The sequence below is a fragment of the Erythrolamprus reginae genome, chromosome 3 (genome assembly GCF_031021105.1).
Source record: "Erythrolamprus reginae isolate rEryReg1 chromosome 3, rEryReg1.hap1, whole genome shotgun sequence".
Classification (NCBI taxonomy): domain Eukaryota; kingdom Metazoa; phylum Chordata; class Lepidosauria; order Squamata; family Dipsadidae; genus Erythrolamprus; species Erythrolamprus reginae.
In genome coordinates, this window is record NC_091952.1 from 43404062 (window position 1) to 43431869 (window position 27808).

The 27808-nt window shown below is 40.5% G+C and overlaps 1 protein-coding gene across 1 annotated transcript; it reads left to right on the forward strand.

Annotated features, from left to right (window-relative positions):
- Nucleotides 1–315: 315 nt before the first annotated feature.
- Nucleotides 316–27319, forward strand: AKR1A1 (aldo-keto reductase family 1 member A1). The gene is made up of 9 exons (XM_070745000.1): nucleotides 316–463; nucleotides 7340–7435; nucleotides 8745–8864; nucleotides 10950–11101; nucleotides 12322–12517; nucleotides 19044–19243; nucleotides 21598–21670; nucleotides 25453–25539; nucleotides 27067–27319. The coding sequence occupies exons 2-9, from the start codon at nucleotides 7346–7348 to the stop codon at nucleotides 27130–27132; spliced, it is 984 nt and encodes a 327-aa protein (XP_070601101.1). The 5' UTR covers nucleotides 316–463; nucleotides 7340–7345; the 3' UTR covers nucleotides 27133–27319.
- Nucleotides 27320–27808: the final 489 nt, after the last annotated feature.

The following is a 27808-nucleotide window of genomic DNA, read 5'->3' on the forward strand; positions in this document are numbered from 1 at the left end:
AAACAAATAAAAATAAAAATAAAATCAATCAGTCTATCTATCTATCTATCTATCTATCTATCTATCTATCTATCTATCTATCTATCAAAACGTGTGCAAGATAACAGGTATAAACATGAGCAAAAGCAAAGTAGGTACAGTATAGGTAAATTTGAACACTAGAACAGTAGGAGAGGGACATATGCCCCAAAGCCGATCAAGTAAGCGGATTTTTTTTCTTCCATAAATTCCGCGGCCAGGGTCCAGTGAAATTGGCTTCTGCTGCCGGCAAACTTGCAAAATAAGGGAAATACGGTGCCCCGCAAGCTCACGTGGCTTGGAAAAGTCAGATAGAAAGAGGAATGCTCGGTTAAATTTCAAACCCGGAAACGGAAACGTTAAATTCAGAGGCGAGGGTGTGTGTGTGTTTTATTATTTTCTTTTGAATTCCAGAGAAGGACTGGAGAGCTCGAAGCGGTGCGCGGTGAGTGAGCGATTGTGACTTTCCCGAAGTTAATCTCCTTTGTCTTGATTTACGTCAGTCTGGTTTGTGCAAAGTCATGGGGTGGGGTGAAACGTGTGGCTGGACTGGGAGGAATCTCCAATCTAGACCAACGGGAAAAGAATTAAATGCAGCAGGGAATATTAAGAGAATATTAGAACATTAATCACAATGCCTGATTGTGTATTTCAAACTGCAGGTTTAGTGGTATGCCTTAGTGGAAATTTTACTTAAGTGTGTAAGAGACCAATAGCACTTAGACTTGAAAACTGCTTATTTTATTTATTCATTTATTCATTCATTCGTTTGTTTGTTTGTTTGTTTGTTTGTTTGTTTGTTTGTCAGTCAAGTATGTATCGGTAGTATATAAAGAAATAACATTGTTTACTGTATATATATGATATTGATTCTAATAAGAGAAGCGCTTTATAGTGCTTTACAGCCCTCTCTAAGCCAGGGCTCTCCAACCTTGGCAACTTTAAGACTTGTGGACTTCAACTCCCAGAATTCTCCACCCAGAGAATTCTGGGAGTTGAAGTACACCAGTTTTAAAATTGCCAAGTTTGAAGAATTCTGAGTTAGCCCATTTGAAGCACAAATGAGCATTGAAGTCCACAAGTCTTAAAATTATCAAGGTTGGACATCCCTGCTCTAAGCGGTTTATAGAGTCAGCATATTGCCCCCAACAATCTGGATCCTCGTTTTAACCGACCTTAGAAGGATGGAAGTCCTAGTCCTATCCATATTTTCTGGGACACCATTTAAGTGGTACCGTAGGATTTATTTCTGAGACTTATGTCACATTTCTTGCTGGACAAGGAGCAGTTATGATAAGCTGATGGCTTTGTTCCCAGGAACATTAAAAAAACAACCATTAAATATATTTAATAGAGATCACAATCAAGATTTATTGTTCCCCCTCTCTATGCTAATGTATGTTAGGAATAACAGAGCATTTCCTTGTACAAAACTGCTTTTATAACAGCTGTATAGAGTTTCAGTATGTGCAACTTATACACACACAGGTGTAGAAGTTGTGACTGCAGAAGTATCTGCTACATCAAGTTGATGCTATACTAGCTCTTAACAATCACATAGATAGACTTTTCCCATGACAATCTGTCCCTAAATTGGTCTTCCAATGGTACACCTATCATTGCTGTAATTGTGTCTTTCTACCTTGTTGTGGGCCACATCCTCTTTTATTTTCTTTCACTTTTCTCAGCATTAAAGTCTTCTCTATAGAGAGCTAGATCTTTGCATAATATGTCTGGAACAGGAAAATTGGACAAGCAGTACAATCTAATTTTAATCGTAGCAATGAATCAATTATTCTGGCTTGAAGATACTAGAATATATTATGTGGTGGATATGTGATTGAACATAGTGTGTCACTGTTATGCTTTCAGCTTTGGTTTGCTGCCTTTTAGTATTGCTGCCTGTTGTTCTGTCTAAAAAATTTAAAGGGTCCTGACTAAAATGCATGCATCAGTAGCTGTATCACTTTGAAGAAAGAAGGCAAACACATATTTCAATTTGTAATTTGAAAGATGTAAATAAAAGAAATGGGATTTCATATCTTTGAATGCTTGTACAATTTGCAGACTAAATTTTCTATATTTGATGTATCAAATAGATTATTTTTATTATAAATTTAATTATAGCGAGGTAAACCAGAAGCAACCCCTGGTATATAGGTAGTACTTTCATTGAGAACATAATAATTATTTAAATACCACTCAACTTCCAGTGACTGGGAACCTTAAAATAATTAAAATGCCTTTCATGGTATCGGACCAGAATATCTCCGGGACTGCCTTCTGCCGCACGAATCCCAGCGACCAGTTAGCTCCCACAGAGTTGGCCTTCTCCGGGTCCCGTCGACTAAACAATGTCATTTGGCGGGACCCAGGGGAAGAGCCTTCTCTGTGGCGGCCCCAACCCTATGGAACGAACTCCCACCAGATATCAGAGTTGCCCCCACCCTCCTTGCCTTTCGTAAGCTCTTAAAAACCCACCTCTGTCGCCAGGCATGGGGGAATTGAAATATTCCGTTCCCCATGGCTTATAAAATTTATGTATGGTATGACTGTATGTAAATGACTGATTTCTTAAATTGGGGTTTTTAGATTTTTCTTTTAATATTAGATTTATTTACTGTTGTTAGCCGCCCCGAGTCTGCGGAGAGGGGCGGCATACAAATCTAATAAACAAACAAACAAAATATTCTACAACCAACAATAGAAAACACACACACACACAAAATATAACAAAATAACAATGGTGGCAAAGAAATAGCTCTATGGAAAAATTCTACAGCTGATCTCACCAAAAACTGAGGAAGTTGCATAGTTGAGAGTTGTTGGAACATAATTTCCTCTTATGATTAAGCTGTTAAAACAATTTTTAGAGTACTGCAGGATGTTCCTCTTGGAAGCAAAATGTTCTTCATAAGCCAGTAAAGAGTAAAAAAAAAAGATAAGTTACCCATCTTCCTTTTTCCGCTGCCTGAGAAATGAGACTGTCAGCAAGAAAGGAAAAGAATTCATTGGACTTTAAACTCTTGGCGTAGTTCAATTTTCAATAGACATCAGGATAATTGAAACCTTCTATCAGACAGACTGACTGATTGACAGACTGACCAATGTCTAATTATCAGGGTGCAATTTTTAGGGAAGGTTGTATTGAAAGCAGCAACTGTTCAGTATTAGAGGGGCCTACATGCTTACCTGTGTTCAGAAAATGACTAATGCAATAATTGTAAGTGGCAAACTGCAGGTATGGACCTGTCTGTAGTTCCTGCACAGATTTCCTAACTAAAGTATGGTACATACTGTACACCCATACTCTGTCCTCACATTATCTTATAATTAGATTTCAAAGTGGGGGAGAATAGCAGCTAACTCTGTAGAACAATGTGATTAAACACCTGTGCCCCAAGCCTTCCTTTTCCTTTCTCTCTCTATACAAAGCTGAATTGTATAGGCCACTACTTCCATTCTTAGCCTAGATTTATGGAACTTTCAGAAATGTTCTTTGTTCTGAAAATATATAATAATTGCCAACTAACTAAGAAAATACACAACATGCGCTGTCATTTTCTACAATAGCAATTTGATTAGCGGATGAATATTTTCATATTCTGTCATCTCTGTCAGACAGTGGCTCCTCCTCTGACCCACCGTTAACTCACTAACAGTCCCAATATTGTAGAATATATAGCCTCATGCTATATAACTAAGCTCTATTTCATGCTGGATAAACTGAATTATTAATGTATTGTTGGAAGAAATGTCCATCTTGGTTCACTTCCAAGTCAGAAGAAAGACACTGGAAACCTGGTACCTGTTTGGTTTTTAATGCTGGACGGAACCACATAGTTTGAGGTCCTTGGCAGAAAAGAGAAGAGATGCTGAGAGTGCCTGGGGTTTATGCCCTCTGTTGGATTTTGAATTTTAGCTTGTGTTCTGATTGATTGTCAGACTCCCATGCACCATGCAGGGTCAATTCTCTAGGCAATACTGAGTCCCAGGCTTAATTGAGCTTTGCTGGGTACAATGGTATCTCTACTTATGAACTTAATTAGTTCCGTGATCAGGTTCTTAAGTAGAAAAGTTTGTAATAATAATAATAATAATAATAATAATAATAATAATAATAATAATAATAATTATTATTATTATTATTATTATTATTATTATTATTATTATTACAAACTTTTCTACTTAAGAACCTGATCACGGAACGAATTAAAAACAGCATTAAAAACCAAACAGGTACCAGGTTTCCAGTGTCTTTCTTCTGACTTGGAAGTGAACGAATTATTATTATTATTATTATTATTATTATTATTATTATTATTATTATTTATTAGATTTGTATGCCGCCCCTCTCCGAAGACTCGAAGAAGCAATTTTTTCCATAGGAATCAATGTAAAAGCAAATAATGTGTGCAATTGGGGAAAACACAGGGAGGGTGGAGGCCCTGTTTCCTCCCAGGAGGTTCCTAGAGAGGTCCCACAGAGGCTTATCCCTTTTGCAAACTCCTTAAAACCCACCTCTGCTGTCAGGCATGGGGAAATTGATTCCCCCGGGCTGTTTCCACTTTATGTATGGTTTTTCTGGGATGTACGACTGTTAAGGGTTTTAAATGGTTTTTTAATCATTGGATTTGTACTGTGTTTTTTTGTTGTGAGTCGCTCCGTGTCTTCGGAGAGGGGCAGCATACAAATCTAATAAATAATAATTATAATATAATAATAATAATAATAATAATAATAATAATAATCAAAGCCATTAATCTGGCCTGTGCAGGACTATGAGACTGCGCCGCCCACATCACCCCACCCACTGGCTCCCACCCTTTGGGAGGAAATTATTTCAAGAAAGGATGAGGGAAATAAAAGCGGGGGTAAATAAGATTCTTTTATTCCAAGTTCCCATAAAGTCACTTGAAGAATAATTTCATAAAGTCAAACTGCATGTTGCACCCTCAGAATTTTCAGAGTTTGTTCCTAATAATAATAATTTATAATTTATTAGATTTGTATGCCGCCCCTCTCCAAAGACTCAGGGCGGCTCACAACAATAATAAAAAACAATATTATAGCGAAACAAACCTAATATTAAAAAAGAAGCATATAAAACCCTCTCATATTTAAAAACCAAACAACACATACATGCCAAACATAAAATATAAAGAGCCTGGGGGAAAGGAGTCTCAACTTCCCCATGCCTGGCGGTATAGGTGGGTCTTGAGTAGTTTAGGAAAGACAAGGAGGGTGGGGGCAGTTCTAATCTCTGGGGGGGGGGGATATGTTGATTCCAGAAGGCCGGGACCGCCACAGAGATGGCTGTTCTCCTGGGGCCCGCCAAACGACATTGTTTAGTCCAGTGATTTTCAACCTTTTTTGAGCCGCGGCACATTTTTTACATTTACGAAACCCTGGGGCACATTGAGCAGGGGGGGAGCGCTAAAAAAGTTTGGACAAAAAAATTCTCTCTCTCTTCCTCCCCTTCACTCTATTTCTTTCTCCCTCCCTCTTTCTCTCCCTTCCTTCCTCTTTCTCTCTCTCTCTCCATCCCTCTTTCTCTTCCTTCCTTCCTCTTTTGCTCTCTTTCTCTCTCCCTCCCTACCTCCCTCTATGTCTTTCTCTCTCTCTCCCTTCCCTCCCTCTTTCTCTCTCTTGCTTTCTTTCTCTCTCTTTCTCTCTCTCTCTTTCTTTCTCTTGTTTTCTCTCTCTCTTGCTTGCTTTCTTTCTCTCTTTCTTTCTTTCTCTCTTTCTTTCTCTCTCTCTTGCTTTCTTTCTCTCTGAGCTTCGCGGCACACCTGACCATGTCTCGCGGCACACTAGTGTGCCACGGCACACTGGTTGAAAAACACTGGTTTAGTCAACGGGACCCGGAGAAGGCCAACTCTGTGGGACCTTATCGGTCGCTGGGATTCGTGCGGTAGCAGGCGGTTCTGGAGGTACTCTGGTCCAATGCCATGTTGGTCATAACCAACACTTTGAATTGTGACCGGAAACTGATCGGCAGCCAATAACTGGTTGGGGAGCAGTATTATATCACCATACTGTTAACTATAATCTTTTGTTTTGCCAACAATAGTTCACAAAGTTGTGTAGGAACACAAAGAATTAATCTATGGACTGCCCGTCTATAAATTACCTGGAATCTAGAAGCGTGCATACAAAAAAATATCTTAAATTCTTCATTTGAAACAAAATAACCCTGTTCAAAACAAACACATTATATTTGGCCATTTTTGTGTATACAGTACATAGCTCAAGAATCAAACAAAGCAATACAATGTTTGCATTTGGCGATTTGAAAACTCAGGAATCTGTCAATACACATTCACTTAATAAGCACATTGGTGCTCATTCACTGGTTAGTCATGGAGCAAGTGTTTAACGTTTTCTACTGTGCTGTGAAAGTGGCAAGGCTAGACAAAAGTGTAAAATATAGCCCTATTCACATTGAAAATATTTTTTCCCTCTTTGTAGGCTTAAAAAAGTAATAAAATGTTCTAAATAATAAAAGGTGTCTGCATACACAAAAAATAATTCACATTGAAATTACACAATACAAGCAACCTATTGCAACATAATTTCCTAAGTTATACAAAAGACATTTTGCATGAATTGTTCTCTTGGCCTTGTTTCTGAGAACAAATTATCTTTGTTCATGTAGGCAGTGGAGCTGTCAGATTAGTTGTTTTAGTAGGCTATTCTTTTATTTTGTAATATTTCAGTGTGTTGTTTCTCTTCATTTTATTCAGATTTTATTTATTTTTATGCTTTCTGTGGTTCTTTTAACAATGTCGTTTGGCGGGCCCCAGCGGAAGAGCCTTCTCTGTGACGGCCCCGGCCCCCTGGAACCAACTCCCCCCTTCCTGTCTTTCGTAAACTACTTAAGACTCACTTATACCGCCAGGCATGGCGGAGTTGAGACACCTTTCCCCCAGGCTTTTTTATACTTTGTTTTATTATTTGGTGTGAATGTTGCTGTTTGGTTTTTAAAATAATGATAGGGTTTTATATGTTTTTAATATTAGATTTGTTCCACTGTTATATTGTTTTTATTGCTGTTGTGAGCCGAGTCTTCGGAGAGGGGCAGCATACAAATCTAATAAAATAAATAAATAAATAAAATTTAAAATTGTTGCCCTTGATAAAGTATAAAATGAATACACTGAATATTAACTAAAATGTTGATGTAATATATCACTTCATTCAATTATTATTTTCTTAAATTGAATGGCATGATCAATATCACAAATGCAGTCCAATCTGCAGTTTTTTTCTGTTTTGTGTGGTTAAACAATTAAAATATAAACTATCATATTTTGTTTAGATAAAGATGCCTTTTGAATGCAACTATGCTTTGCTTCACACTGGACAAAAAATGCCTTTTGTTGGATTAGGTACTTGGAAGAGTGAAGCTGGACAAGTAAGTAGCTCACTATTAAGTTGAAGGAAGTTAGTTAAAGTATGTAAGAGCTTAAATTCTGTGTGTTTACAGAAAGGTATGTTTTCATTATCTGTTAATTAAAAGGTTGGGTGAAAGAATTAGGTTTCTTCCATGATCACTTTATATTCTTCATTTCCATCCTTCCTAGCCCCTTTTGCCGTCAGCATAAATCATAAATCATGTCGTTTGGCCGGAACCCAGGGGAAGAGCCTTCTCTGTGGCAGCCCCGACCCTTTGGAACCAACTCCCCCCAGAGATTAGAATTGCCCCCACCCTCCTCGCCTTTCGTAAACTTCTTAAAACCCACCTCTGCCGTCAGGCATGGGGAAACTGAAATATTCTTTCCCCTAGGCATTTACAATTTACGCAATGTATGTCTGTATGTATGTTTGGTTTTTATAATAAGGTTTTTTTTAGGTATTTTAGTATTGGATTGGATTGTTACATGCTGTTTTTATCATTGTTGTTAGCCGCCCCGAGTCTACTGAGAGGGGCGGCATACAAATCCAATAAATAAATAAATAAATAAATAAATAAATAATTCTGTTACTTTTACTCTAAAATTAAGGCTTGACTAGTGTTTATCAAAAGAAAAAACAATCCCAGTCATAGTCACATACTGTATTTTTCAAGGAGGAGAAAACTTTATAATTCCGGGCAAAATATTCAATTTTCATTAAAAAAAGAATGGAATCTCCTGATCAAATTATGAGAAATCATGTAGAAATTATAGCCGTGGGAAGTTTTAAAAATCACTTTCCCAGTGTCAACCAAGAAAACCTGTATTCATGAAGTCATCAGGAGCCGAACTCAATTCAACAGGGAACTTTTGACATGATTGAACAAGAGCCTTCCTAGAACCATTTTCCGATTCTTACAATTTGTAGCTATTCATTAACCCAAGAAAGCTGGTGAAATAATGAGATACACAGCAATATTGTAGATGAGAAAAACCTGTTGAAATAAATGCCATCGGTTTTTTTGTCAAAGGACAGAAATAATACACATTTCTAAGTTAGGCTGCTTTCTGTGGCAATTCTGACTGTTGTGCTTATGTAGTAATCTCCAAGGAATGCACCAATTCTTCTGAGAATACCTTGAGAGTTACAGGTTTTTCCCCCACTTCTGTCATTTTTTTGTCTTCTAGGCATGCGCCCCACCGCCTGTACAGCATAACAACTCTTTTATTTGTCTTATTCTTAATTATTAAATTAGAGAAGCCTTTTTGGTCAAATGCATATGCTTCCTTGCATTCTAACCCACTGTTATTTTCATTTTTGTGTTCTAGGTAAAAGAGGCAGTAAAATATGCCCTTAGTGTTGGCTATTGCCACATTGACTGCGCTACAGCTTATAGCAATGAAGCAGAAATAGGTGAAGCTCTCCAGGAGACTGTTGGGGCTGACAAGGTAAAATCAATCAATCACTTGGTCTATTGTGTAGATCAGTGATTTTCAACCTTTTTTGAGCCGTGGCACATTTTTTACATTTACAAAATCCTGAGGCACACCACCAACCAAAATAACATTTACCTCCAGTCCTGACCAGGATTAGAAATCAGGACCATGGGGAGGAGTAGCAGCTTCAACTACTCATTGCAGCCACACAATGACAAGTGCGCGGCAGCCCAAGCGGGACCTTCCTGGGTGTGGATGAGAGGGGGCCTGCTATTGCTTCATCACTAGTGGTCGGGATGAATCCTAGAAGATAATTGGTCAGTGAGTGTTCCCTGTGCCTCCACTCTTCCTGTCGCTGACAGCTGGAGGGATTGTGACGGGAATGTTTATGTTCAGATGGAGGTGGCTGGCAGCAGGCCGGATAAATGGCCTCCGCGGGCCATATCTGGCACGCAGGTCGTAACTTGTTTAATTTCCCCACGGCACACCTGACCATGTCTCACGGCACACTGGTTGAAAAACACTGGTGTAGATGTTTGGGTGGTTCAGGGTGGGGAATTTGTGATGGGTGGGGCATTTTTATTTTATTATTTTATTTATTTTATTTTATTTATTTTATTTTATTTATTTATTTATTTATTTATTTATTTTATTTTATTTTATTTTGGATTGTTATGTGTGCTGGGACTGGTCTCTAGTGTCATGTGACTTTCGTTGCATATGTATACTGTGTATACACATAAAATGACAATAAATAAAGTATTTATTAAAGAATTTCTCTGAGTTCCTGTTAAAAAGGAACATATTTAAAATTAGGATGGAGAGATAAAGTTTTATCAGATGATATTTCTGAATTTGAAAATTAAGCAGTGTTGAACCTGGTTCCTGCTTGAATGAGAGATGTGTAGGGGAAAGTGGATTGCAAATTGAGCCAGGGGGGAAAAAACCTCTTAGAAGGCTGGGGCAAACTATTTTAATATTGGCAGCATGAAAATATGGACATACTGTACTCTTCAAATCCTCAAAAGATGAACTCAACTTGAAGGAAGAAACACTAAGGTAGATTATGACTAGATAAATAAGGAATGGACTTAAAATGAAAAGATGAACTGTTAATATCTCAAAAAAAAAAGAATTATTGTCATGATAGCTTCTAATTGTCAATTTGATCATGTTTCTGCTTCAAAAAACTCTGGAAGTGAACGCATGAATTAGAAGGAAGGAGAAAATATGCCAAGCATAATTTAGACAGAATGAAAGTTCGCTTATTATGTTTGGCAATAAAGTGAACATCATTATGTTAAATGCGGCACGGTGGTATGTTAAAGCAGTGTTTCCCAACCTTGACCACTTGAAGATATCTGGACTTCAACTCCCAGAATTCCCCAGTCAGCATTTGCTGGCTGTGGAATTCTGGGAGTTGAAGTCCAAATATCTTCAAGTTGCCACGGTTGGGAAACACTGTGTTAAAGCTTTGAAACACAGCACCTTTTCACAGAAATGAATTTTAGAACTTTATTTGTTTGTTTGTTTGTTTATTTGTTTGTTTATTTATGTATTTATTTGTTTGTGTATTTATTTGTTTGTTTATTTGTTTGTTTATTTGTTTGTTTATTTATTTATTTATTTATTCATTCATTCATTCATTCATTCATTCATTCATTCATTCATTCATTCATTCATTCATTGTTAGAGTTGGAAGGGACCATGCGGGTCATCAAGTCCAACCCCCTGCCTAAGCAGGAACCCTATAGCATCCTAGCCAAATGGCAGTCCAATTTCCTCTTAAAAATGTCCAGAGTATTGGAATTCACAACGTCCGCTGGTAGGTTGTTCCACTGGTTGATCGTTCTGCCATCAGGAAGTTCTTCCTTATTTGTACTCTGGAGTGAAGCGTCTCCCATTCTACACAGATTCGTCCATTCATTCCCTTTTCCTCAGCCAGAAATAGAATCTGAAATATTAATACGGTGATACTGAATTTAGCAATGTGTAAGTTAGTGCTTTTTTATGGTGCTCTTCTTTGGTGACATGTCTTCACTTGTATTCGGAAATATTTGAAACAATAATAATGATTCGCCGTTCTTCTTTTTAAAGGCTGTTAAAAGGGAAGAGCTGTTTGTTACCTCAAAGCTATGGAACACCAAACACCACCCAGAAGACGTGGAGCCAGCTTTAAAGAAGACTCTGGAAGATCTAAAGCTGGATTATCTGGACCTCTACCTTATGCACTGGCCACATGCCTTCGAGTGCGTTTTAATAACAGAAAATTAAGAGATTAAACCTCAATTTGTTATTTATTTAAGCCTGGGACACATGGCAGGGGAACAGAGAAGGATGGAGGCTGAAATGTACTCATTTTTAAAAAATGGGATGGGGGAATGAACATTGTGGAAGCTACATATGATCCAACTCCTATCATGTCATTGATGTTCTGTGACTTTCTTGGGCATAGTGCTGAAAGTACAGTGGTACCTCTACCTAAGAACGCCTCTACTTAGGAACTTTTCGAGATAAGAATTGGGTGGTCAAGATTTTTTTGCCTCTTCTCAGGAACCATTTTCCACTTACAAAACCGAGCCTCCGAAACTGTAACCAGAAAAGGCAGGGAGAAGCCTCCATGGGGCCTCTCGAGGAATCTCCTGGGAGGAAACAGGGCCTCCACCTTCCCTGTGGTTTCCCCAATCGCACGCATTATTTGCTTTTACATTGATTCCTACTGAAAAAATTGCTTCTTCTTACAAACTTTTCTACTTAAGAACCTGGTCACGGAACGAATTAAGTTCGTAAGTAGAGGTACTACTGTATTTGAATTGGGGCATGACATATGACACCTGGAAGTGTTTTGTTTTGCGTGTTCATTCTGGAGGATTACTATTAATTGGTATAGTTCATAATACTGTGAAAATTTATATAATTCATAATTTATTTAATTATTTGTTTATTCAATTCAATTCAATTTATTAGACTTGTATGCCGCCTCTCTCCAAGGATGCTTTTCTGTAGACTCGGCGGCTTACAGAACGGGAATAATACAAAAAAAGACATATGAGGAACCCAAGGTTAAAACTAATATAAAATTAATCTAAAACCCCCAATTATTTACAAAAAAAACCAGTCATTCACACATTCATTCCATTACACTCAAATATATATGGGCAGAGCAGAATGCCAGTGTTCAACCGCCCCAAGCCTGCCAGCAGAGATGACTTTTTAAAGCTGGAGTTGAATCCAAAGGGCCGGGGCTGCCACAGAGAAGGCTCTACCCCTAGGCCCCACCAGGCGGCATTGCCTAACTGACAGAACCTGGCGAAGGCCAACTCTGTGGGACCTGACTGGTCACTGGGATTTATTAGGCATATCATAATGCTATAAAAATTTAACTAATAAATAGTTAAGTAATTATTTTAAAGTGTATTTGTTCTTAATGGTGTTTCCAATGGATTTGCTATCTATTTTTTTATAATAGGCGAGGAAATAATCTCTTCCCCAAGAATCCTGATGGTACAATGCGTTACGATTATATTGACTACAAAGATACATGGAAGGCTATGGAAAAATTGGTGGAAAAAGGCTTGGTGAAAGCTATTGGACTTTCAAATTTCAATAGCCGACAAATAGATGATGTTCTCAGCATAGCTTCTGTCAAGCCAGCTGTTCTACAGGTAAGAGAAAAGGATAAAAGAATCACAAGGATGCGATTGATTCTTAAGGTCATGATTAAAGGAAATGCAGTGTAAAAGAAACGTTGTGAGGGTTTTTTGAGAGGCATGTCAACCTACCTAGGTCAAAAAGTAGCTTCTTAAGGAGGGGGTGTACCATACCTTCCCCTTTCAAAGCTGCCAGCACCACTACCCCTCTCAAGGAATTTATTTATTTATTTATTATTTATTATTTAGATTTGTATGCCGCCCCTCTCCGCAGACTCGGGGCCGCTCACAGCAAAGTGAAAACAATTTACAACAAATCTAAATTACTGTTTAAAAATATTTTAAAAACCCCATTTTCTAAACAAACATACATCCAGACATACCATTCATAAATTGTATATGCCCGGGGCAGATGTCTCAGTTCCCCCATGCCTGACGACAAAGGTGGGTCTTAAGGAGCTTACGGAAGGCAAGGAGAGTAGGGGCAGTTCTAATCTCCGGGGGGAGTTGGTTCCAGAGGGCCGGGGCCGCCACAGAGAAGGCTCTTCCCCTGGGGCCCGCCAACCGACATTGTTTAGTTGACGAGACCTGGAGAAGGCCCACTCTGAATGCTGGCTGGGGAATTCTGGGAGTTGAAGTCCAAATATCTTCAAGTTACCAAGGTTGGAAAACGCTGCTCTAGGCAGCTCAGAACATACAAATGATATGAAAACCTCTAAAAAACGATTTAAAAACAATTTAAATCCAACAGTTAAAAAACATACATTACTACATTAACAATTCAGTGAAGGGCTCCACTTAACCTTTTCCTACTGGTATACTGGGATCTCAAGGCCAGCACTGGTGTGCGCCCCCCCCCCAAATGTGTGTATGAACCCCACGTGAGATTTCTGTGCATGCGCCCGGAGTGAAATCTCGTGTGAATACGCTCGCGTGGGTGAGATTTTGACAATTTTCACCTTTTTTTGTTGTTGCTTCTGCACATGCACAGAAAGAGAACGGTTCCCCTGCTTGTCCTTGATAACCAGTTTCAAATACAGGACTTTAGATGTAGTGATTAGTATTAGAGTACGTCCGTTTGCATCACCCACTCATTGAATGGCATTGCCTCTCCTCTTTCCCAGCCTTCATGTCAAAGTTGGCATAAGCTCCTGAAACCTGAGCAGGCAGAGCTTAGACAGAAGCAATCCTTCATTCTCACCTAATCCAGTTTTAAAGGTACATGTCCATGCAGGTCTGCTACCTCCTCCATCCCAAGGCCATAGAGGGACATGCTCTTACTCCAAATAAAACTGGCACTGAAAAAAATCAACTGGAGGCCAAGTTCTCCAACAGTTCAGAATCCAGACCAGTGTTCCCTCTAATTTTTTTTTGGGGGGGGGGGGGCGGAAAAGTATAGTGTCTGAGTGGCAGTCCCTTTGGGACTGGGCGGCACAGAAATAATAAAACAAACAAACAAACAAACAAATAAAAAACCCACCCTGTTTTGCCTCAGAGAATTTCAAAATAAAATACTGTACTGTGTGTCTATAACAGTGAGCTCATAATAGGGCAACTCTATCAATATCAAAATGCCACTTAAATAGTTGAGCTAGTTTCAAACTAGATTTTGATTTTCTTTCTCTCTTCCTTACTCCCATTCTTTTTCTTTCTCTTTTCCTTCCTCTCTTTTTTCTATCTGTTTCTCTCTCTTCCTCTCTTCCTCTCTCTCTCCTTCCCTCTCACTCTTTCCCTCTCGGCTTCTGGGCAGGTTTGGAAAACTCTGATTTTTAAGTGAGTGATTGCTCACTGCTCAGCTTAGAGGGAACTATGATCCAGGCTCTTAGTTGGGGACAGGGGTGGACAGCAGGCAGGACGGGGTGGAACGCAGTTCCACCAGTAGAAATGAAGATGTGTGCGCAGCTCCAGCTGATTGCCGGCTGTCCCTTCCTGGATTACTCGTCTCAGCTTGGCTCTTCTTTTTTCCCCTGCTGCTGCTGCGTCTGCGCTCCTTGCTTTTCCCCTCTTTCCTCCTTCCTGGTCTCGGAGGAGCTTCCCTCTCTCCTGCTCGGCTCCCTTCCAGCCTCACGTAGCTATCTCCTGCCTGATATGCAAGCAGAAGGTGTGGGTGGAAGCGGCATTGGCAGCATTTATGCTTCTGGCAGCACCCGTTCGCCTAGCTACCCAGCCTGAGGCAGGAGGGCAACCCAGGAATGAGAGAACAGGAAACGCAAAGCAAATTGTCACTTCAGCGAGCGACACTGTTCACTTGAATGATGATGATTGTTCAAGCCACTCCCACCTGATCACATGGCCAGCAAGCCACTCCCACCCAGTCACATGGCCAGCAAGCCACACCCTCAAAATAAGCCACACCCACAGTGTGGCAGTAAAAATTTTGGCTGCCCATTACTGGTTGGGGATGGAGGATAGAAACGGGGGTTGATATCTAATATCCAATTTAGAAGACTGACGGCAGAAAAAGACCTCATGATCCATCTAATCTGCCCTTATACTATATCCTGTATTTTTCTTTACTTTTCTCTGTAACAGCCTGTCTTCACTATGTCCTATGCCAATGATGGTGAACCTTTTTTCCTTCGGATGCCAAAAGAGTGTGGGCATGTGCTATCGCACATGCACAAGTGCCCACACCCATAAGTCTGCGGAGAGGGGTGGCATACAAATCTAATTAATAATAATAATAATAATAATAATAATAAATATACAGTGAACCCTCGATCATCGCGAGGGTTCCGTTCCAGGACCCCACGCGATGATCGATTTTTAGCGAAGTAGCGGTGCGGAAGTAAAAACACCATCTGCGCGTGCGCAGATGGTGTTTTTGCTTCCACTGCCGCCCGCCCTTCGCCCGCCCACCCCGTTGCTCGCGCCTGGGGTGCGCGCACGTTTGGGGACTCCCTAGATCCGCTCCCCAGCTGGGGAGCGGATCTAGGGAGTCCCCACCGCGCGCGCGTTGCTGGGGAAAGCGCGCGCGTTTGGGGACTCCCTAGATCCGCTCCCCAGCTGGGGAGCGGATCTAGGGAGTCCCCACCGCGCGCGCGTTGCTGGGGAAAGCGCGCGCGTTTGGGGACTCCCTAGATCCGCTCCCCAGCTGGGGAGCGGATCTAGGGAGTCCCCACCGCGCGCGCGTTGCTGGGGAAAGCGCGCGCGTTGCTGGGGAAAGCGTGCGCGTTTGGGGACTCCCTAGATCCGCTCCCCAGCTGGGGAGCGGATCTAGGGAGTCCCCACCGCGCGCGCGTTGCTGGGGAAAGCGCGCGCGTTTGGGGACTCCCTAGATCCGCTCCCCAGCTGGGGAGCGGATCTAGAGAGTCCCCACCGCGCGCGCGTTGCTGGGGAAAGCGCGCGCGTTGCTGGGGAAAGCGCGCGCGTTTGGGGACTCCCTAGATCCGCTCCCCAGCTGGGGAGCGGATCTAGGGAGTCCCCACCGCGCGCGCGTTGCTGGGGAAAGCGCGCGCGTTTGGGGACTCCCTAGATCCGCTCCCCAGCTGGGGAGCGGATCTAGGGAGTCCCCAAACGCGCGCGCTTTCCCCAGCTGGGGAGCGGATCTAGGGAGTCCCCAAACGCGCGCGCGTTGCTGGGGAAAGCGCGCGCGTTTGGGGACTCCCTATATCCGCTCCCCAGCTGGGGAGCGGATCTAGGGAGTCCCCAAACGCGCGCGCTTTCCCCAGCTGGGGAGCGGAGCTGGGATGTCCCCAAGCGTGTGCCGCCCGCCCGCCCACGCCGTTGCTCGCGCCGCCGCTGGGGTCTTACGGGGGCAAGAGGGGGAAGACCCAGGGAAGCCTCTGCCCGGCGGGGAAACTCCACCATCTATGCATGCGTGGAAGGGCACGCATGCGCAGATGGTGGAGTTTACTTCCTGGTTGAAAACTCGCGAAATAGCCCTTTCGCGATACTTGAACACGCGAAACTCGAGGGTTCACTGTAATAATAATAATAAATATAATAATAATAATAAATATAATAATAATAATAATAATAATAATAATAATAATAATAATAATAATAATAATAGTTCAATGCCTGGAGAGGGTGAAAACAGCTTCCTCGGCCCTCTGGAGGCCAGAAACGGCCTGTTTCCTAACTTCTGGTGGGCCCAATAGGGTCATGTTTTGCCCTCCCCAAGCTCCAAAGGCTTTCCTGGAACCGGGGGAGGGAAAAAACGCCCTCCCCCATTTTCCCAGAGGCTCTCTGGAAGCTAAAAACACCCTCCCAAAGCCTCTGTGTGAGCCAAAAATCAGCAGGCCAACATATGCATATTGGAGCTGAGCTAGGGCAACAGCTCGCATGCCAGCAGTTATGGCTCTGCGTGTAGCACCCATGCCATAGGTTCACCATCACTGCCGTATGCCCTCTTTGCCCATCAGTATTTTTATCTTTACCAGTTCTGTCCTTTCTTGTCTCTTCTCCCCATACAGGGCATCCTGAGCCTTTCGATACAGTTGCCACCCTCTTTGTATTTCTGAAGAATCATTCTCCCATTTGGAATATAGCTACCTTAACAGAATGGGCCATGGGCATCCTCCAGCTATCCCTCCCCATCTCCCACTGCTCCTTCTCCCACTCACCCCCTTCCCCTTTGAAATCAATGTAACCTTCCATTCCAATTCCATTCTTAGGGGGTTTTTTTTCACTCTATTCTTCCTGGCTGTCCTCTAGGAAAAAGAGCACTCCTTCCTGCTGTAAGCTTCCTTTTCCTCCTTTGGAAGCTGGTCCTCCATTCCACCTGCTCTTGCCATGTCCCAATGCCAGATTTCCTATACATACAATGAAGTTTTCTACTCTTTCAGCATACCATCTCTCAGCTATTTGAGTCACTCCAGAATTGGCAGAGAAGAAGCCACTTCTTTTTCCAGGATGCAGAAAGTTGCTATTTGCCACTGGCCTTTCTTTCTTCAAGTGAACCTTATCCATCTTTCCCAGCAACGTAAATCTGTCAATCAACACTACTTTGTCTCTGCCCACTCAGTCTTTTTTGCAACATTCCACAATCCATCAAATATTTTAGGCCACTATCTCAAATTCTCTAGACCCAGTTATCCTTTCTCCATTGTTGTTAGCAACCCCTTCTCTTCGTGTTCTGTGCTTCCTCACATTATCTTCAACTCAAAGTGAAGCACAGAGTCTGCTGCCTATGTCCTATCTCAGTTCTTTCCTTCCTGCACATTTATTTATTTATTTATTGGATTTGTATGCCGCCCCTCTCCGTAGACTGGGGGCGGCTAACAACAGTGGTAAAAACAACATGGCATCGGACCAGAATATCTCCGAGACCGCCTTCTGCCGCACGAATCCCAGCGACCGATTAGGTCCCACAGAGTGGGCCTCCTCCAGGTCCCGTCAACTAAACAATGTCGGTTGGCGGGCCCCAGGGGGAGAGCCTTCTCTGTGGCGGCACCGACTCTCTGGAACCAACTCCCCCCGGAGATCAGAACTGCCCCTACTCTTCCTGCCTTCCGTAAACTCCTCAAAACCCACCTTTGCCGTCAGGCATGGGGGAACTAAACATCTCCCCCTGGGCACATTTAATTTATACATGGTATGCCTGTGTGTGTGTCTGTTAGTATATGGGGTTTTTAAAATCTTTAAATATTTTAATTAATTGAATTACTTATGATTTGTTTTACACTTGTTGTGAGCCACCCCGAGTCTTCGGAGAGGGGCGGCATACAAATCCAAATAATAAATAAATAAATAATAAATAAACATGTGACGATCCAATACTAAAACAGCTAAAAACCCTTATTTTAAAACCAATCATACATACAAACATACCATACATAAATTGTAGAAGCCTAGGGGGAAAGAATATCTCAGTTCCCCCATGCCTGACGACAGAGGATGGGGGCTATTCTAATCTCTGGGGGGAGTTGGTTCCAGAGGGCCGGGGCTGCCACAGAGAAGGCTCTTCCCCTGGGGCCCACCAAACAACATTGTTTGGTCGACGGGACCCGGAGAAGGCCCACTCTGTGGGACCTAATTGGTCGCTGGGATTCGTGCGGCAGAAGGCGGTCCCGGAGATAACCTGGAGTTTCTATTCTCTTGTATGCTATCAAGAAGATTGGACCACTCCAGAGCCAGTTCTATATTACAGGAAATTAACAGGTTGATCAGCCTTAATTGCACTCCAGGAAAATGGACTGAGAAATTAGCTAAATTAGTGTCATTTACATAGTGCATAATTTTCTCTGTTATCCGTTCCTGTTGTTGGCAGCAAGCAGACATTATCTAATGTTACATGTTAATGTTCTTTCATTCACAACCACATTGCTAAATACTTTTGTGCTCTCATTTCTGTTTATATAGTTCATCTGTCATAAATATTCATCTAAGCTAGACAAAAATATAGAGTAGAGTATAGACTCTAGCTCAATACAATGTGCCAGAATGTTAGCTGCACGCTTGCCACCAACCTTCAGATTATGGTGGACTTAATTTCCCCTAAATTTTCAGTGATTGGAACTAAAATCTACTCTTTCAGCAAAGTGATATTAGCTTTTTTGCCACCAGCCTGATTAATATTGTACATTGCTTTTAACAGGTGGAATGCCATCCTTACCTAGCCCAGAAAGAACTAATAGCTCATTGCCATCAGCGAGGGCTGGCGGTAACTGCTTACAGTCCTCTTGGTTCACCCGACCGGATGTGGAAGCACCCAGATGAGCCAGTATTGCTGGAAGAACCTGGGATAAAGAAAATGGCAGAAAAACACAACAAATCTCCTGCTCAGATTCTTCTCAGGTATTAATAAATTAGCCTTTGGAGAGATCAACATTAAGGATCTGAAAGAGCAGAGAGCTGGGCCCTAAAATATATTCCTTATTAATACCTTTAGCTAAATCAGGGGTGGAGTCCACTTATCTTCGCTACTGGTTCACATCGCGCATGCTCAGAAGGTGGTTGTCAGCCCCAAACATAGCTGAGGAGCTGCTCAGCTGTGCTTCGGGCGAAGAAATAAAGGTCAGTATAAATCCGGGGCAGGTGGGAGGGCTTTTTTCAAATCCAAACACCAAAAAAATTGCCAAAATTTCCCCCCCAAAATGGTGGTGCACAGAGACAGAATTGGATTTGTGACGCCATTTTCATGTCACCAGCAGGTTGCTAATGGTTTGGGGCGGTCTGGTCCGAACTGGGAGGAACCCAGCCCTGAGCTAAACACTGTACAGTAGAAATTGGTGTTACAATGTTATGATGTGATGGCAAAAGTATTTCAACCCCTCCCGATTTTGTAAACAGTTGACTTTTGGTTGTGTAAGTGCTGAAATATTGCAGTGATTGTGGTGACTAAGTGAATTTAGTATCCTGTTGATGAAAGGTAAGAGGGTAGAAATATAATTCCAATACTAATATCCACACCAATCAAGCCATTGGTCTGCCTAGCCCTAAGCCAGTGATGGCAAACCTATGGCGCGGGTGCCACAGATAGTATGCAGAGCCATATCTGTTGGCACGTGAGCGGTTGCCCTAGCTCAGCTCCAACGTACAGTAGTACCTCTAGATACGAGCTGCTCCACATGCGAGTATTCCAAGTTACGAGCCGCGACGCGAGCGAAATTTCTGTTCGACACCCGAGCTCAAATTTGGGATACGAGCTGAGCTTCCACTAGGTGGCACAAGAATCTCCTTGCTTCTGGTTATCTGGGCGCGAAAAACAAAGTCTAAAGGCATTCGTTCAAGATGCGAGTTGATCTACTTACGAGCTCGGGTCTGGAACGAATTAAACTCGTATGTCGAGGTACCACTGTACATGTTTGTACCAGCCAGCTGATTTTGGACTTACACAGAGACTCTGGGAGGGCGTTTTTGTCTTCCAGAGAGCCTCCAGGGGGATGGGGGAAGGGGTTTTTAACCCTCTCCTGGCTCTAAGGAAGCATTTGGAGCTTGGGGAAGGTGAAACACAAGCCTATTGGGCCACCAGAAGTTGGGAAACAGGCAGTTTCTGGCCTCCAGAGCACCTCTGGGGGTGGGGGAAGCTGTTTTCGCCATCTCCAAGCATTGAATTATGAGTGTGGGCACTTGCACAGGCGCAATAGCATGTGTGCATGTTCTTTTGGCACCTGAGGGAAAAAAAGGTTCACCATTACTGCCTTAGGCCATTCTGAAGAGTTATTATTATTATTATTATTATTATTATTATTATTATTATTATTATTAATTAGATTTGTATGCCGCCCCTCTCCGTAGACTCGGGGCGGCTCACACCAATGATAAAAACAATATACAATGACAAATCTAATAGTTAGAATCTAAAATAACAATAATACATTTAAAAAGTCTAAAAAACAAGAAACCCCAATATATATTGGGGGGGAAAAGTTGCAGAGGCATTCCAGTTTTCAAACAAGCACTGATAAAGAGATGTCAGGGATTGAATGTGAGACCTATATAATCCAAAGTTTTTTAGAATGAAAAATTCCCTAAGTGAGAAATGAAGCTGGTTTAGTCGTTAAGGTGGTAGCCTAGAAACCAGGAGACTGTGGATTCTAATCTCACCTTAGACATGAAAAGCCAGGTAGGTGACCTTAAACTACTCACTCATTCTTAACCCTACACACCTCACAGGGTTGTTGTTGTTGTGGAAAAATAAGAGGAAAGACCATTAGACGTGTTTGCCACCCTGAAGTTATTTATAACAATAATAAAGGAGGGATATAAATAAATAAGGAGGAAAAAGAATGTTATTTTTTGCTATGCAAGTAAACATTATTATATATTATTTATATAATTATATATTAGTGCAGTATTGTTTTTATTATACATTATTAATGTTTTTATTCTTCCGTTGAAAACTTTGTAATTTAAAATGGAGATTAGCAATAGAAGGTGCTTTACAAACATTTTAATCAAATTTACAAAAGCGAGGTAGCAGGTTTTTTTTAAAAAACAGAGTTTCAGATTCTAGGAACACACCTTGACATTCCATTCAAAGAACCCTGATTAATATTCTATGTTAGAATGTCATGATTTTTAACTTTGAGCCCAACGTTTTGTAGCCTTGTAGAGAAAATATTATTTCCCTTGTCAGAATAGCACACTTTGGATTTTGTTTATCCCGAATGAGAAAAATCACAGCCGCTTGTTTAATTCTGTGACAGATGGCAAGTTCAGCGGAAAGTAGTTGTTATTCCCAAGAGTGTTACCCCTGCACGCATACTCCAAAATCTTCAGGTAAGTAGGACTTCCGACTGACCTGCGAGATGAAGCCATTACTGGAGGCAGTTTTGGTCAGCGGTACTGAAGCTTCAACTGTGTTTTTTCCTTGGAAATACATTGTACAGGTAGTCCTTGCTTACTGATTATTCATTCAGCAACCACATGAAATTACAATGGCAATGAAAATAAAGATTTACAGCTGATTCCTGCATTAGCCATCTCATTGTCCCTGCAATTACATAATTATAGTTTAAGTGCTTGGCAACTGGTATACCCATATGAGTCACAGCATCCCATGGTCATGTGTCCTCTATTTGTGACGTTCATATTTGGCTCCCAATAATCAATGTCTTTGGAAAAGCCAGTAGGAAGTCCCAAGTCATGGTCACATACTTTATGAACGTGAGTGGTTTGCATAGTGACTGCAGCCACAGCTCATATTGCAAGGTGTGGTTACTGGTGTTTTATTTTTTTACCATGTCTCTTACTTAGTGATATAGTTGCTGGTCCCAATCAGTAAGTAGCCGAGGGCTACCTCTATAGCAGTGTTTCCCAACCTTGCCAACTTGAATATATCTGGACTTCAACTCCCAGAATTCCCCAGCCAGCGAATGCTGGCTGGGGAATTCTGGGAGTTGAAGTCCAGATACCTTCAAGTTCCCAAGGTTGGGAAACACTGCTCTAGAGGAAGAATATAATTCTCAACTGATGTGCCCCAGTATCATTCTACTAGAGCCAATGAAAACACACATGCATATTCTGATTTGTTTGAAGTTCCAGCTGATCAACTAATTTACTATTGAAATATTACTACCAAAGATTCTAGGCTTGTTTATGAGACTTTTTTTTAACCTGCTACACTATACTGGTTTAATATATCTGGTGTTTCTACTTTGTGCATTCAATATATTTAACTGATGTTCACTTGTAAGCTTCTGTTCCCCAGACTTTAAAGAAAACCTTTTCCCTTTTGATCTTGGTAGGTCCAGTAGAATCCAACATTTCTGTGTGGTATCATATTACTGTATTGCTTTAAACTGCACTTCAAACATTATTTTAATGTTTCAATTCCCTTTTGAAGTTGTTATAACTGCTTTGATATTTTTCAAAAGCTTTAGAAATAAATTCAGATAAATATAAATCCTTTCTCTATCAGCCCTCTTATTTAGAAATAATTAAATAACAGATATATGGATATCCAGAAAGTGTTACAGTTAATGCTATCTTATTTGCATACTCTTGAAGTGCTCAGAGAGATTAATTTTTGAATAATTTGCAAATGTTTGCTTGTTTATCTTTTTATGTTATTTCTACATATTACTTGGAGAGGTATTACATCTGTACATGATTGGAAAGTTACTCTTTTTGCAATGATGGGAAGCAGAATTAACATCAATGCTTTTCTTTCCAAAGAATTATTGCTGAGTTTGTTTCCTGTTTCTGAAAAAAAATATCCTTTTTGCTTAACCCACTAAAGAAAATTGCTCCTGCATTTTCTAGTCAATTAAATTTGATAGGTTATGGGGAAATGAGTTGAACAGTTAATCCAGGGGAATAAATCAATATTAATCTGTTTAGCATCTTATAAACCAAAGAAAGTAGCTGTGTTAGGCAGCACTGGTCTAAATCAGGAAGCCAATTCATAGGCTATCATATTGAATCACCTGCTACTTTGATTTTGCAAACATTCATGATGATGAAATTTCAAATGGAAGACAAACTTCTATGTTCATGAACTATATCCTTTCATTGTTATGTTGTGATCTAGTTTGCCTGAACAACTATAGCATTGTAGGTATGTTGAGAAAGTTTCAGACTTCATGGTACTTACTTGGATCTTTACAAAAGCTTCTAAAATAGTAGTATGCCTGAATATATTGTGACTCTTTCAGCTATAAGCATACAATGGAAGACCTTCCGTGCAACTCTTCAGACGTATAGCAACATTAGTAAAGATACTGTAGCATGAATCGTGAATCTGATGTTAGTGAGCTCCAATTTCCAGTGAATTCAGCCACTATAGACAATAATGTAAGCTGCTGAGATCTGAAAGGTCACAAATTTCTCAGCTCGTTATAAAAGTCACTACTGTCCACTATCACCAGTTTTCACCAAATTATATAATGTTCTGAAGTTGCTTTTTGTGATGAATGATTTGCAAGGAATAAACAAACTTTATCAATATGAATTCCTACTGAGGAATTTGCTTCTCAGAGGTTGCTTCTTTCTTAGCACTTGTTTTCTGCTGTACTGTATATCTCATTGAGAATAAAACTCCTAACTTTTTTGTAATCTACACTCCAGATGTACAGTATATAGCACCACCTAGTAGAAATTCTTAGTACAGTGATACCTTGTCTTACGAGCTTAATTGGTTCCAAGACGAGGTTCGTAAGGTGAAAAGTTTGTAAGATGAAACAATGTTTCCCATAGGAATCAATGGAAAAGCACTTTATGCGTGCAAACCCAAAATTCGCCCCTTTTGCCAGCCGAAGCACCCGTTTTTGTGCTGCTGGGATTCCCCTGAGGATCCCCTCCATGGGAAACCCCACCTCCGGACTTCCGCGTTTTTGCAATGCTGCAGGGGAATCCCAGCAGGGGAATCCCAGCATTGCAAAAACGGGCGCTTCGCTGGCAATGGAAGTCCGGAGGTGGGGTTTCCCAGCAAGGGAAGCCTCAGCGAAATCGCAGAATTCCCCTGCTGGGATTCCCCTGCAGCATCGCAAAAACGCGGAAGTCTGGAGGTGGGGCTTCCCATGGAGGGAAGGCTTAGGGGGATCCCAGCAGCGCAAAAATGAGTGTTTCATTGGCAATGGAAGGTTCGGAGGTGGGGTTTCCCAATGACGGGAGCCTTCGCCTGGCAATGGAAGTCCGGAAGCGGGGCATTCCCAGCGGTGGTGGCAGGTTCGTAAGGTGAAAATAGTTCGGAAGAAGAGGCAAAAAAATCTTAAACCCCAGGTTCGTATCTCGAAAAGTTCATATGACAAGGGGTTCGTAAGATGAGGTATCACTGTATGTGTTTTTAAAGGTTATATTAGTTTCCTTGCAAGATGTCCTGTATTAATAGTTTTGCCAAGTTTCTGAAGTTTGTGTTTTCTTCTCTACAATGCTATAAGCAGTTTTTCTTATATAATGGAAGTCATCATAAAGGAGATAACTTCACAATTTAAGAATAATAAAACTTTACAGATGAGGAAATTTTTTTTTGCATGCTTAGATCTTTTCCAAAGTGTAAAAAACACTGAAAAAGATTATTTCTATGTACCAAGCATGCTTGCTGACAATAAACTATGTGTTCTTTAGGTGGTTAGGATGTGCGGTGCTTTAGATCTGCAGACAAAAATATGGTTCAGAGTGGGCGGGTGCGTCCATACCACACCTATCTGTATCACTTTAAATAAGCTGCATCTTTAAGGAGGTGCGGTGTGCACACCCATTCCCACTTCAAAGCCTCTTTTGGCTTTGGCACTGAAGCATTGCACATCTCTTAGTACAGGGGCAGGCAAAGTTGGCTCTTCAATGACTTGTGGACTTCAACTGCCTGAATTTCTGAGCCAATCATGCTAACTCAGGAATTCTGGGAGTTGAAGTCCACATGTCATAGAAGAGCCAACTTTGCCTACCCCTGTCTTAGTACATAGCTCTCATTACTTAGATATGTTCTGCACCTATTTGTATTTACATGTGTTCCACAAGCAGCATTTTTAAGCAATTACAGTAAGACAACTTACAAAATAGCAACAGTGAAAATCATAGCCTGAATTAACAATAAATGTTAATGTATTTATATGTTTTAGGTGTTTGACTTCAGCCTGACCACTGAAGAGATGAATTCTATTGAGAGCCTGAATAAAAACTGGCGATATATTGTGCCAATGCTCACGGTAAATGTTGTTTCTGTTCATACAAAATAAATAGATAACTAAATAAAATGAAGCTGAAATTTGTAAAGCACCCACTGAGTGTATTTAATCTCCTATCCCTTCAAAAACTTCTCTATCCTGTTCTGTCAACAATATAAATTTTATATTTGTTAATGTTTTAAATTAAAACAGTTAAGAAATGGATTAAAGTATAAATAAGTCCATGACATCCAGTAACAATGTTTCCGTGTTTTATTCTCCAAAGTATAAGCCTGTGTGCCCTCTAGCGGCTTGTGAGGTATAGAACGAAATTATCCAATCACCTGTTGCCAGTTACAAAGGTTCCTTTTCTTTCTTTCTTTTTTTAAAATAGTTTTTTATTTACAAACACATATAACAAACAAAAACATTTAAGAACAGTGGACGTTATGTGACGGGTCTGTTTTACAATAATTTATTTAAATCTTCCTTTTTAAAAAATAAGTTACTTGATGAAGCAATCTGTTCTTGGAAATTCTTGGTGAAGTTAATAAATTCATGGATCCTTATAAATGGCCTAAGAGTGTGATATGTATCAATATTTTTAAAAGTAATGAGAATTTGTCCTTAGGATAATAAGGAGCATTATTAGGAATCAGCCATAGCTTGAAAGCTGCATTTTTATTTTTCAAACAATGTTTATTTCATGGATGAAACTGATTTTGAATCAGTCCATGAAAAGTGCTTGTTACTCATGCTTTCCTTTTTACCCTCTAGAAAAGAGGAAGGTGGCTCTTGTTCTTATCCCTGTAAGCATATGGATTAAGGACGTGATATAAAAACATAGACTCCTGATCATTAAATCTCTGAAGCATTGCCAGGTGTCAGAATTTTTCATCTAAGATCATCAGAAACCTAAAACACTAAGCAATTTCACTACTGATTGCATGCTTAGGAATAGTTTTAGTCATATTTATTAATATTATTCATCATATTATTCATCATATTCATCATCACTCATCATCAAGGAGAGAAGCAACTTAGAACTAAGGAGAAAATTCCTGATCGTTAGAATAATTGATTGGTGGAACAGTTTGCCTCCAGAAGTTGTGAATGCTCCAACACTGGAAGTTGTTAAGAAGATGTTGGATAACCATTTGTCTGAAGTAGTGTAGGGTCTCCTGCCCAAGCAGGAGGTTGGACTAGAAGATCTCCAAGGTCCCTTCCAACTCTGTTGTTGTTATTGTTGTATTTATTTATTTATTTACTTACTTACTTACAAAATGGTATAAGGCACTTGTTTACATATATAACAAGTTGGAAGCTGTGCTGCTTCAGTTGTCTAAGCTGTACTTAGTTTAGTGATCCATTTGCTATCTTAGCATATCTAATGTAATATTATTACATGGTTTTAGGTTGTAATTGATATAGAAGTATCATTTTTTCCAGAGAATTAAAAATGATTTTGTTATTAAATAAAGTCAAATTTCAGACAGTGCTATATTCACTTTGAAATAATAGAAACAATTGTGCTTCCTTTTAACTAACAGTTTTCTTTATCTTTTACAGGTGGGGGACAAAATGATAGCCAGGGATGCTGGACACCCCTTATATCCCTTCAATGAACCATATTAATTCATAAAGTTACCAAGATGAAAAACGTATTTCAATTCAGGACTGCTGCCGCCATCAATTACTAGATTTAAAAATAACCACCTAAATAAAGTTTTATATCTGTGGGATTGCAGAGTTAACAATGATTTTGGAGAAATAACACTTTAACAATATAAATTGTACAACCTGAAAATTTTTATAAGATTAACATGTCTCTGCATCTTTTTTCAAACATCTGCACCAAAATACCTGCTTGAAATCTAATAGGGTGCAAAGAATAATAAATGCAAGAAATATATGCTTTACACATACCTACATTTAAATTTTGGATCTCCTGCCATAATTTATAACAGTTACTTAAAGATTGTGACCGCAGGTTTCATGACTTTATCCCAATATATGTTTGGTAGCACAGACCAGAAAAGTACATGGCTGCTGCCTTTAGCGCTGAATTAAAATAATTTGCCACCTCAGTTTATATTTAGCTAAATTACTTTTATCATATAATAGGGTCATCTTAGAAACATAGAAACATAGAAGTCTGACGGCAGAAAAAGACCTCATGGTCCATCTAGTCTGCCCTTATCTTCCAAACTAGAGATCTGTAACACTCTGGATATGTGGGCATGTTTGATTTTACATGTCACAAAATACCATGGTGAACATGTTACAGAACACTGGAAAGAGAAATTACAGT